The sequence below is a fragment of the Oryzias latipes genome, chromosome 19, assembly GCF_053564925.1.
Source record: "Oryzias latipes strain Hd-rR chromosome 19, Olatipes_Hd-rR_3.1".
NCBI lineage: Eukaryota > Metazoa > Chordata > Actinopteri > Beloniformes > Adrianichthyidae > Oryzias > Oryzias latipes.
This window is the reverse complement of record NC_136255.1, coordinates 7,679,783-7,693,271: the sequence shown is the minus strand read 5'-3', so window position 1 is coordinate 7,693,271 and position 13,489 is coordinate 7,679,783. Positions and strand designations below refer to the sequence as shown.

The 13,489-nt window shown below is 41.4% G+C and overlaps 1 protein-coding gene across 3 annotated transcripts in view; it reads right to left on the bottom strand.

Moving 5' to 3' along the window:
• Positions 1-5,932: 5,932 nt before the first annotated feature.
• thra (thyroid hormone receptor alpha) overlaps positions 5,933-13,489 on the bottom strand; it is a 179,404-nt gene continuing 171,847 nt past the window's right edge. For 2 of the 3 annotated variants that reach the window (XM_023949083.2, XM_078936948.1), the window contains one exon: positions 5,933-11,543. In XM_023949083.2, coding sequence (XP_023804851.1) covers positions 11,293-11,543 — 251 coding nt within the window. In that variant the 3' untranslated portion in view covers positions 5,933-11,292. 3 annotated transcript variants of the gene reach the window in all.

Genomic DNA, 13,489 nt, shown 5'->3' with positions numbered 1-13,489 from the left:
TTGCATACTATGAAGCTGCACAACTGCAGCTTCAGTGACAGTTTCCTTTGGCTTTTCTCGATGATTCTGTTGGCCGTGTAATTGTCCAGTCGTGGATCAGGATGCAAACAATCCTGAATCTGGACAAAGGTATAATTTCTCTTGTGGTGAGCAATCTCATCAGCAACATAAAAGAAGAAGCTGAAAAGTGCAAAGGAGTTTGGCATGAGTAATGAGAGGTGCAGCTCAAAGAAGTCTTCTACTTTTCTAGGTCTAAACTTAACGTCTCTCAAGAAATTCATTGCAACTTTTGATTGTACACAGCGTTTTAGGAAATTGCATTCTTTTGGCACGAAGTTGCAATCATTTTTTTTTTTTTTCATTTAGCTGCAGACGAGGAAGAAACTTTTTTGCTATTCTTTTGAGGCATGAAAGTGCTACAACTGCTAGCGACTGGATGGTATCAGCCCGTTAAAGAGACATCAATATATTCTAGTATCTACAGCCTGCCCCTTCTATCAGTATGCTCACCTACATTAATGTGGATTCTTTTGCAAATTATTAACACCGTAAGTCAGTTATCAGGTCTAAACTCAAAGGGAAAAATAAAAATATGACAAAAAAGCTAAAGAGACAAAATAAAAAATGTTCAGGAGTCCCAAACCTGATTTCTGGCTTTTTAGAGACCAGCTTCATGTTTCAACATGAGTGACCTTTACTGATACTAAAGTTAACACAAAGACAACACAACTATTTTAATTGTTAGAAATTCCTGATAAATTTCACGTTTTTCTGACTGACAACCTTAAAATCTAACGGCGTCCGTGACACAAATCTAAAAAAACAAGGTGGTTTCCGACGGCCGAGTGATGCCAAAAAGACCTTTATCTAACCCGGATCTTCTTCTTTTTCAGGTCTGATGTCATTTGACGGAGTATGACGGTGTGGCTTTAAATGTACTTGGTAGAAAGAACATTAAAAAGTACACAGTAAAACAGGAAATGGTTTGTGGGAGACGTTTCTTGAGAATTGACACAGATCGGTTTATCTCAGAATTCTTTTTGCTGCTTAAATGCTTTCACAGAAGAACAAAACCACTAAAAAAGGACAAAAAACGTATTGTTTGTTATGCAGTTGTCTATACTTGACGTTTACTAACCTCAGTGACGTTCCTGCTGCTCTGCATAGCGGTCTGACGTTTTTGCATATTGGAACCCTCAACAGACGCATCTGGGCTTCAATTTGTTGGGTTTGCTTCATAGCTCTGCTACTTCAAATAAATGGTGCATTCACAGGTTAATAGTATTCTGTTGTTTTTCAAGCAAGAATGCCAAAGGAAACTTGAAAAAGAATTAGTTTGAGGTCTACAACTAAAAAGAGGGTTTCTAAAGTTGTCTGGGCTTAACATTTAACGGTTAAGCATAGTTAAAAAATGATTGAGTCAAGCTGCTGAATTGAGGCCAACGTTGCTCATATCTTGCTTTTTGGTCTTTTTATATTTTTATTTCTAAAAAAATGTTCAAAAGCTTTTTAACTCATTTCACCCCCAAATGTTAAGATTCTGCAGAAACAGATTACGGTTTAGGAAAAATCTGCCATAAACTTGTTTCATTGAATGAAAATCTCACAACAAAACAACAAAAAGTCCAACTCAGAGGCAGCCTTTTCATTCTTGGCTGAGAAATAATCCACAGTCCAAGGCGCTGGATTTAACAAGGTTTTGTTTAAAGAGATAAATCATGTCTGCCTGAGTCAAAATGATTTTTAAAGGGCTGATAACATTTAATTCATAAGTACATTTGCTGTCCTCTTTGTTTTCCGCTACTTTTTTTGCCACATCAGACTCAAAAGTGATGACTCCTGTTCATAAAAAGAAACCGATAAAGTTTGAGGCAAAAAACAGTGCAGGCAGGGGCTTTACTCCACTGTCACCGTGTCCAGAGGTAATCAGAGTTGACTGTTTTCACAAAGAGCTGTCCGACATGTCAGAAAATACATCTAAAGTCCGATTTTTGGCACCTTCTGGAAGTCTGTAATCCCAAAAATGGACCCTGGAGTGTCAGAGCTTTTGCGTAGTTTTCTCTGCAGTCACAGGGAAGCAAGGACCCACAGCAAAAGTGGTAGAAAGCAGCACAAATGGCTTTTTTTTGTCTGTAAATGCTGGTTTGCATGAACAGCTTTTGGGAGGATGTGAACATCACAGAATTTGATGTCAGTCACCCCAAGCAGAGTCCAAAAACCAAAGCGGCAGAGCTTCGTTTCTGCAAAGTGTTAGCTCCTTTTTTCACTACAATGCCACTAAACGCATGTGCTGACATGTTTTCCACACGTAAGCTTTGCAAAACATTTACTCAAATGCATCAATCTGTCATGGACATTTTTTTGTATTTGATCAAGTAAAATGAACTGGCTGCACCTTGGCATTGTGCACCTATATGAACATATATGAACATATATTTTGGAAATGAAGTAATACAAATGTGCATAAAATAAGCCCACCAGCAGCCAGACACCAAAACAGAGTCCAGGAACCTTAAAAAAACATAATGGGCACTAAAATAAATAGCTGATATCTTTCCAATGGACTTGCATGAGCAAGCTGGCGGAGCAGTGAAACTTCTTCTTGAAGCGCAGATTTTTTGAAAACACACAAAGAGCCTGGTGGTTTTCTGTCATGCATCGATGGGGAGCAGTGAGAGGAGGAACAGTGAGGAGGCTGTTTTAGTGACGTGCTGGTGCTGCAGAAAGTGACTCCAAACAGGATGAAGGACACAAATGCTCCGACGGAGGCCCTGCAGGACAGTCCTTCGAGCTCCAGGCAGCAGAAGAGCTGATGATCTGAGTGTGTTGGCAGAACAGAGGATGAGGAAAGGATGCTGGATGATGAGGAGCTCGGTGAACACACTTTGAGGCAATTTCATCAAACCAGAGAATCTCTGAACAGATAGAAAGCCTGCTAATTTACCAGACATTTGTTTTATATTCTCTACACTAAGTCACCTTTTTAAATTCTCATCTACTGTGAATCTGTAATTATAGATAAATCAGCTCTTTGTGTACATTCTTAGCTGTCTTTGCATTGACTTTCCTGTTTGTCTATTAGTTTAAGACAGTAAAAGCAGAATTATAGCGTTTGTTGATGTCACGACAACTATGGGTGATTTTAATTATAATTTGAAATGATAAATGTGTCCAAACACAAAACTTGTGGCACTTTTGTAGCTCAAAAACCTTTTTTCCTAATATTTATTTATCCTACACCTTGACCAAAAGCGCAATACCACAGTCAGCCTCCAGAGGCTCTTAATCTGCCTCAAAGAATTCAAAAATGGTAAATTGTTTGCTTAAATTTGTTTTTGATCAATAACTGAGACATGAATTTGGTAAAGATAAGGCTTAAACCTTATTTAACATTGTATTCTCTTGGACCCTCCATCACCACCTTGTGGCACAGTTTTGTTATTGCATGGCAAAGTTTTTAGTTGATAATCGAATAACATACAACATATACATTTAAGCTAATATCGCTATTTAGGATGACTAAATTATCAATAAATTAATCTTTTGCGTGAAACTGGAAAAAATATGACCCAACCCTTTTTCGTATTTATTTTTATTTGCTATAGTTCTCTAAATTTATTCTAAAAACGTTGATAACATGGTTGTTTTAACTTTTACTTTGTAGCAAAGACATTTTTTTAATGCAGGTACGTGTTTTACAGTTTTTAAATTACATTGCTGTTGCCAACTAGTTTAGATTTAGTATTTAATCAGAATGTGTGCAACTTTAAAAAATGATTTCCAGGGGTTATTAACTCTGAACATAAATCTTGTCACGAGATAAAATTCCACAGTTTTCATAATCAATCTCTGCTGATGTCCAAACATGATGCCAAGAGGAGGTCAACTCAAGCCATCAATAAGGGATCATTTAATGGGAGTTGGAATTAAAGGCAGCTTTGCCTGAAAACCTGCAGTAAAGTTCATATTTGTTGGAGTCATCGCAGGCTGAATTTTTTCATCTGGTCCGGGTTTTTGCAATCTACTTTTGAAGGTTTAAAGATCTTAAAACGCTTTTTTCCTTTATCCTCTGTTGGCATCATCTACACCCTGCTGTATAGAAACTTTTCAGTGCCACAACCTAAAAAAGGGGCTTTTGCGGTCAAATGTACAGCCCAGACACAACAAGCACAGCATTAGCATGCTTATCCCTGCCACATGTCCATTTCCCGGCACAACGGTGTGCAGCAACCTCAGTCCCTCTGTAGGTTCTGGAGTAGCGTGACGGCGTGGACAATGCTGCTGCCGTCACCGCGACCTTAGAGGACAGGAGGTGCAGCGACTGGAAATGTCAGGGAAAGGACTGAACTTTCAGGCATTTGCTCAGGAGAAAAGCAAAAATGTACACAAACATGATGATGATGATGATGGCTTTTTGAACAAATAAATGTGTTTTTTTAGAAGATACACTCATGAAAGGAAAATAATCTAAATGTTAGGAATTTTGATGCTGAACCAGATTAAAGAACATTTTTGAATTTAAAAAAATGAAAGAACCATTAAAGGACATAAATAATTTCAGCATAAAATAAAAAACACTATTTTTAACTATTGTATTTACAGAACAGCCGAAGATTTGGCTGACTTTGTGTCCTGTTCTGCCATTCAGTCACAGCCAACTTTCTGTTCAAACGAACAGAAACGCCATCAAATTATTCAAATCAAGATTCTATTAGGCTTAATGTAATATTCCTCATCGGATATCTAAGTAAGACATCCGATTTTTAATTTCCTCTTACAAATCAGTAAAGCTTTTTTCATTAAATCAGATTTATCTCCAGTATTCTAATGTCTTAGCGAACGTTTTGAAGATAATCTGATTAATAAATCCTTGAGGTGAAAACAAAAAGCTATAAAATTGACCTGAAATCCTTCAGCAGGACGCGAAAAACTTTATCTTTCCACTCTGCAGAAATATCAATAGGTAAAAACTTGTTTTTCATTTTTTTAAATCTAAAGGTTTGCAGTATTTCGTCTTTTGCTTTTATGTATTTTCTCTGTAGATAACGCATGTGAGCGTCAAAGTTTTTTCTACATCACAAATAAGATCTTTGTCGAACTGCCCCTTGATTTTTTTTGTCTGCTCCTGATTCACAAGAATTAAAGACATACTCGGAAAGTCAATTTTAAGCTTAATTTTCTTTATATATATGTTCTCAATCATCAGGAAAATGCCACAAGAACATGTTAAAAACACAAATTTCATCGGAGTGGGTCTTTAAGCGTTTGTGTTACACATCACGACCATCTGCCTTTCATTAGCTTCAGGTTCTGGTCGTCCCACATGTGGCGTGGAGGGTTGTAGATCTGAACAAGGGGCTTGGTTGAAACTAACAGGAAGTCTTCACCTGACTGAGTAAACAGGATTATTTTGGGACATTTACTTCACTTTTCCCTCTAAACTTAGTTGGGAGGTTTTAATGTTAATTTAAACAAACATTTGGCCGTGTAAAGAAGATTTTTTGAAGCGCAACATCATATTTCCTCCTACACAGAAACTTTGTGTAAGCAAACATTTGAATGACTTGAATTCTGTCTCTCCAGAAATGAAACCTGACAAAACTGGTTTTAGTTTGGCCTTAGAGTCCAGGAGCAGTGTCACTGGACCACGCGGGCTTTGACAGAACGTCTGACATCCGGTCATTTCTACCACTGCAGCTGTTTCCCATCCACCACTTCCACTGCATGCAGCATGAAGAAGACTCCAAACACTATTCTTTTCATTTCGGCTTAATAAAGCAAGGACCCGCTGAGGATTTCTGTGTGAAGGTCAACTCCAATTTGTATTAACACAGACATCAATTCTTTTTGTTTCAGCGCTACACTGGAGAAAATGCACAAGAAAATTGATAATTGAGGAGAAGAAGAAGCAAAAAACAAAAGGAACAATGGCTTTTCTTCTAAGGTTTATCATCATTTATTAGAAAATGTTTTTTCCTTTTTACCTGAGAGAATCCTTCAATAGCTTCTTTCACCCACTCTCAAATAGTCATTTGTGTGTGTGTGTGTGTGTGTGTCTGCACGTGTGTGCGCTTGGACAGGAGGCTCTCATGAAAGGATGCAACAGTTCCCTAAATGTACGAAACAGATCGAATTACTCTTTGACCTATTGCACTTTGTCAAAAGTAAAAGAATGTATTCTTTTTTTGTTGAATGATTTGCCTAAAGGCTAAAGCTTCTGGAATTTTTGGGGCTTAAACTAATTTAAATAAACATTAAAATGGTGCAAAAAGCATTTGGTTACAAACTAACTTTTTCTTCATCTAGTAACAATTAGAACTAAAGATTCCTCCACTTTAAGGGGGGGGTCCAGCCTTTCAAAGTGCTTTGAGTTAAGTGCTTTAGCAAAAATGGAGGGTCAGCAGGTTCATCTCAGGAGGTTTTAACTTTTCTGTTTCATTTCTTTAAATATAAATCCGATAAAAACCGTCCTCACAAGTCAAAGGTTTCACATTTAGATGTCTAACCTCTTGTCTTGCTCCCAGGACATGAAGATTTGAGACAGGAATTTCACAAATGTGGGTTCTGAGGCCCTAAAGCGACCGAACTATGAGAGCCCTGGACTACAACAAACCCCTTCCAAGCGCCTCACACACACACACACAGACGCGCGCGCACACTCTGCTCTCAGAGCAGTTTACAAAAAAACATCACATCCCGTGGAATCCTTGTTCTCCATAGCATTCCCACTCCCCCCTTCCTCGTCTCTGGGACCCCAGGGGGGCTTGGGGGATTTACGGGCCGAGCTCAAGGCCAGCGATCCGGGTTTTTGGGTCATGCTCAGAGCCTCGGGAATTCAAGCATGGCCAAATTAGATTTCGTCATCGAGACGGGCTCTTTGTTGTTACGCTGAGACCACCTTCTCGGGGGGCTTGGGGGGGATTGCATAGACATCTTGCTACCTGCATGTCTTAGTTACTACATTTGGCATGGGGGTGGGGGGCTCGAACACAACAACAGAATTGCAGGACGTTATAGACAGATTCCACTCTGGTCCAAACTGTCAACATTCAAACCCAGTTTTGTGAGGGGTCGGGCTTTGGAGCCCCACAAAACCAGCCTTTCAAAACCCCGGCAGACTGTTGAAGGACTCATCTGAGCACAGACCAGTCTGGTGTAGAGAGGGGGCTTCACTCTTGGGGGGCATCTTTGAAGCGTGTCGTCAGAACTTAGAACAGCAAACAGAATTTTTCGGGGTATTTTCTGAATTCTGCAGGGTTTTTTTAGGGAGGGGGGGGGGTGACTTTAAGGAGACTTTGGACAAATGGGACAGATTCATTCTGAACTTTGGTGATGTGGGTGCTTGCATCAATGACCCCCCCCCCCCCCCCATCTCTTCACCCTCCATTCCTGCCAACACCCCCATCAATCCTTTGGATGAGCTGATTCTGGCTCCACAGGTGAACACACAAACACCACACAGCGCACAGGTGTGGTGGCAGGATCATGGTGGGGGGGGGGGGGGGGGGGGGTAGGATGTTATCTCTTAGCAAACAAGGAGGCACAGGTTCATGATGAATGTCACGGGGCACTTTAGAATATCTGCATGCACAGGTGAGAGGGAGCGCACGTGGAAATGTGACAAGCATTACACAATTCCTGCAGTTCCCCCCCCCCCCACCATTTAAATGAGAGTGGGATGACAGACTTTTTACACCGAACAGGCGGCGGGAAAGTGGATGAAAGCTGAACACAGAAAACGCACAAAGCTGCACTGCACCTTGCAGATGGGCAACACAAATGTTTTCAGTTTGTGTTTTTCTTTTGTTTGTAATGTTGCCTGACACCGTGATCTGTTCTGCTGGTGTGTGGAGGTGCGGTTGCGGGGTCTGTCCCCACCCCATCAATCTGTCAGCTACATTCAGTTCCATTAAAACACTCTGCAGAGTCCCTCGTTTTCTGGCCGTTTCAGCTCCGTGCCTTTAAGGTTTCACCTTCTGGCATGTTCTTCCGTCTGAAACAATAACCGGGCCCCAGAGCTGGAGGAAAGAGTCCTTTAGGAGCTCCTACAGACGCGTTTAATCTTTTTTTCTCTCCATATGCCGCTCGGGACTTTCACATGTGCCTGCAAAAACTCTCCTCCCAAGTTCCTTTGAGTTATGTGAGGTATGAAAGTTCGGTTTTTCTTTTTTAGGTTGGATTCTATATACAGTTTTTTTTTTCTCCAAAACTGTTTCATAAAAAAAAAAGAATATTACATATTAAAGAAATTTCTATTATGTTGGTTGTAAGTTCCTCCGGATAAAAAGGGACGGACAACTGGACAGACAGACACATCAGTTGGCGTACGGACACAAACAATAGATGTGAAAAAGAAGCTCTCTACGTTACACTGCACACATCGTCAAAAGTGACTACAGCCAATTCTTCTCTCATTTAGACAGAGCAGTTAAAGCCTCAAAATACAAACAGAAATGAAAGAAAACAATGACAAAAATGAAAAACAAAACAAAACACAGGTCTCTGATCACTTTTTTAGGAGTCTTTTTTTGAAGTCCTATCTTCTAATTTTGATTTAGGGATCATATTTTTTCCCTCTGCAGGTAAAGCAGCATTAAAATCTCCCCTCTGTCCCACACACAGGCCCAGCCAGCTCAACAACTCTTTTCTTCTTTACATTTAAACAAAGACGCGCTTCAAGCCTGCATCTCTGGAATGTGGGATCTCTGTCTGACCCTCACATGTGGGGTGGGGTGGGGGGCATCATGGGAGCAGGGGTTCCTGTGAGGCTGTGCGGGAGCTTCAGAGGAGTTTCCAAAACTTCTCTCCTTCCTCTTGGAGGTAGGGGGGGGGGCGTTGGCCACATCGTTGCAGTGACTCTTCCTGATTCTCCTGTATTGTCACATTCTCACTTTACTTGACATTCAATGGTTGGTTCTGCTTCAGGGGGGCTTTAAAGAACGTCTTATAAGGGGAGACCTGGATGGGGTTTGGGGTCAGAGCCAGACAGGGTTTTTGATTTGAAATGGGGACTGACTCCTGGGATGCTGGGACCACCCTCCATTTGTGGGCTGTGGATGTTGGACAGAACCAGTGTGCCTGTGGCAGCTGTTAGCCTCTGTTACACAGAGCCCGTTTGGGACCACTTGGGCCAACTAATGAGTATCGATCAGACTTTGATGAGGGAGGGGAGGGCCATCAGGGAGGACTGCTGCATTAGTGCAAAAACTCCCACCAGCCTGGCTGAGTGGGTTCTGTGGTTAATCCGGTATGAGCTGGGCTCCAGAGAGGGCAATTTGAAGGGCTGGGGTAGAGATGGGGATGGGTCCCTTGGGTAGGGGGAGGTTTGAAGGGCTGTTGTGCAAGAAAGTTGGTGTTCCGGTTTCTCCCTCCTTCTGTTTTGCATTTCTGCCAGATCTGGGCCACATGCTCCTCTGCCACTTCGCTGTACTCCTATGGCGGAGCGTTTGGTCACACTTGGCCCTAGAATCGGAAGGAACAAAGTGGGCTTGGATTATCTGGTTTTAATATCCCGAAGGCTGTTTGACCGGCATGTGTTGGATATTCCTGTTCTGATGATAAGCGTTGAAAAACCGCTGTAGCCGTCATAGAGGTCGACACCCTGTTATGGGTCCTCTCGTTACCCTTTCGTCTGGGTTGCATTCTGTTTTCACAGAAATTAAAATAAAAAAAAAATTTAAAAAATGACACTTGGTCCCTTATAACAAAAGACATGAGTTCGATTCCCTGGAGTCAGTAAGAGCTTGCAGGGGGCCCCTCAGTGGTGTTTCATCTGGACCAAGTTCAGATGAAACACCACTGCTCTGATGAACCAAGACAGCTCTGAGGGTTTCATCTGAGTGTTATGAAAGAAAATTCGCACATCTGTGCCACCTCCATTGGTGTGTCCGTGTGTAAGCTGTGGGCAGCTGTCCCGTGTCCACAGACGTGAGGTAGTGCCTGACACCACAGGGGCAGTATTGCTGCCCCAGCCTTGGGGTGTGTCCGTTTTGAGGTAAATGGTAGCCTTCTTTGCATTTGCCTGCTCTCAGTCATGCCCATGGTAAAAAACAAAAAACAAAACAAAACACCAAAAACAAAAAGGCAGGTGCGTATGGAAGCCTGGAGGGGCCACGCTGAGCTCAGTCTGTGCAGACCAAACTTGGAGAAACCCTGCAGGTGCGGGCTGCAAAAATCAACACTGCGGCGCAGTGCATACAGTAAAACGAGGCGTTTCGTTACTCTGAGGTGAAGTTGTGTGTATTTGTGTAAATGTGTCTCGAACAAAGAGAGACGGATGTGTGCAACATGAGCTCTGCTGTCTTGCTGGTGGGTTGCTGCACAAAACTTCTGTGGAGACAGAAGGTGGAAGATTTACTCCCACCCCCCGGATGTGACGGCGCAGTGCAGCTCCATCGTTCTATCACTTTCTGTTATGCTTCCTTCAATGCAGCAGTCTCTCAGAGAGAGGTGGCTTCATTGTCATTCATCAGACGACAAGCTGCTGGCACGGGCAGCACTGGCAATGACGAGGCAAATCTGCTCATTCATGTGTGAGTGTGCGAGTGTGTGCGCCGCGCATCACGGAGCCGGTCCGCTTACAAAAAAATGAAGGTAGGTAATGGAGCTGAGGTCTGCTCGATTCTTAAAACCACAGTTTCATAAAACTGGAGCAGACGTCTATAAATATAGCACCCGTGTCAGCGGAATCGGAGAGGAGAAGCGGGAACGCCTCGCTATCGAGTCAAGGAGGAGGTCAGCTTCGCCGCAGCCAACATTCACCAAAGAAATGCTCAGAAAAGTCCGCTGAAATTTCAGTGTATGCTGAATGCCTGTATGACTGCCAGCAACATGTCACCATTGTCCATATTTTCTGAATCAGCGTTTTAACACTTCTCCAGACGTAATACTGCAAGGTGTTGCCAGCTTTGACACTAGAAACATGGGCTTTGAAAACCACCACTGCCAGGGGGAGAGGCGGAGCGTCGCTCTGAACAACTGGGCAGCGTTTGTCTGTCATGCGTGTTTTGTGTCCATGTCTTGGCAAATGGCTGCAACTCTCATGGATCGTGCTCAGACAGAAAGGCTCCCACAACGGGTTTGACATAGTAGGAAGAAGGAGAGGGTGTCCACATAACATAAATAATGTTGGTCTCACTCCCATGTTTGCTGGTGCGTTTGATGTTTCCAGTTTTAAAACTGCAAACAGCCGATGAGACTCTCCCTCCATCCTTGACCCGCCGTACAAGTGATGGCCCATTCTCCGCTTGGCGCAGCCTTCCTCTTTTTCCATTGCACCATGGCAGCTTTGTGTCACACCTCCTGGTCCTCGAAAACCTCGAGGAAGAGTGGGGGGAAGAGTTCGTTGGGGCACTCCACCTTCATGTGGAGGAAGCGGCTGGCGTGGCACGCGCCGATCATCCGGAGGTCTGTCACCTTCATCAGGAGCTTCGGCCAGAAGTGAGGAATGTTGTGCTTGCGGTAGTTGATGTAGTGCTCAAATGCCAGCAGGTAGGTCTCCTGGCACTTCTCGATTTTGTCCACACAGGTCAGGCCTGAGCGGTCTGAGGGTGGAAGAAAGAAAAAAATACACATTTAGTTGTTGTTTACACTTTTAAGCTCAATATTGAGGGGGTTCATGTCAGAAGGCTTTGCCTAAAAGCTGTTCCCTTCTGCAGAACATCACACCTCACACACTTGCAACCCCAAATATTGAGCTCTTTCAATTATTTTGAACACATCATCTGCCTAACCTCTCTTTTTTGTCAAAAAAAATCTTTTATGAACTCATTACGTTTCTTTCTTTTGAATTCTGGCTGATGTGGAATATAGAAAAACTAAATTATTTAGATACTAGGTATTTTAATGATTGTATTTGTTAATACCTGGATTATGACACCTATATAGAAAAGTTAAGTATAATTTAGCTGTGGGATTCAACAGGTCCGCTTCTACTCACTCCCTTTTCAAGAACCTAAACTGTTTTGGCAATCAATAGATTTAATGGATTCAATGTGTCGTGTGTTGTGTACTGTGTGTATAAGTGCAAATATTTCTGTTAATGACTAAGAGTTATCATAGTTTCAAGAAGACAAAATCATTTTCTTTTACTTTCTTTATTTTCTAATCAGTTTATGAATTAATAACTGAAACAGATTTGATATATCTAAGTATTTTTATTGTCTTTTTCCTTTGATTAATTGCGGAAATTTAATTAATCTATCAATTTGACAAGGTCAAGTGTTAATTGACCCTTTATAAAAAAATAAAGAAATAAACCGGAAAGAACTGATTCCTTGTAGAAAATGAAATCTGCCGAAGGACTTTCTATTCTTTCTATTATTGGAGCTGCTGTGCAATCTCTTGCAGAGTATGTGTAGCTTCCAGAATCCAGTCATCGACAAAACTGACCACTATCTGACCACATATCGCGGTTCACATTTCATGGTCTCGCAGTTTGGTGGATTTTTTTCAGTGGAGTTTACATGCTCTTTTGTTTTAAACTGCAAATTGTCCTGTGTCCTGATTGGCTTTTGACCTTGTCAATCAATCTCCTCTGTAATTTGTCTCCAGTACAGAATGCGTTTAGTTTGACACATTTACATAAATCTTTGATCGCGTGCAGATCTATGTTTTTATTCTATAATATTGGACTTATTCTACTATGACAGTTTGAACTAGGCCTGCACAATAAATTGTAAATTTATCGTTAAGCAATTTCAAGCTGTGCAATTCTAATTGCAAAAGTCTGTGAAAATCCCAATAAATTGTAAACCTCAACTGTGCTAAAACAATCTAATGGCAGCTTGAAGTATTTAACAAATTGAATAAATCCCTTTATGCATTTGACCAATCAGATACAGCCCTTCACGTTGTTGACCAATCGGATGGAGCTTTTATGTTAGATGTTCGCCTCCTATGTAGACGAGGGTCATTTCGAGTGTAATTTAAAATATTTGGACTAATTTAAATTATACTGTTGCAGTGAAATGGAATGTTTATTTTTTTTCGCTATTCATTTATTGTAAGTTATATCGTCATCGCAATATTGATCACTAATATCACACATTGCAAGTTTTCCTCATATCGTGCAGCCCTAGTTTGAACTGTGGGACTTGTTCGTTACTGTCTGAGAAAAGTGTATAAAGTTTGTAGTGAGGGTTTTACAGCCTTAAAACATGTGTAATCCAACCAGGATTTCACCTATCACAGGTTATTTGTAGAACGTAACTCTTCGATAAACAAGGTAACACTGTTTAATACATAAAATAAATTTAGCATGGTTTCGAAAAATACTTGTGAAAAGGACAGATCCCCACATGAGAACACAGAATGGTGAACATTCAACATAACTGCCCCCTAAAACTGCTTACTCTGGTCCCGCTAAAGTCATGCTACTCCAAAAGGAGCAATTCTTAATGTTGTGTAGCTGAAGTTTAAAACAGGAAAAAACAAGCTTTCAGATCATACGTTGTAGTTAATACTGTAAATATTTAATTTAAACTATATA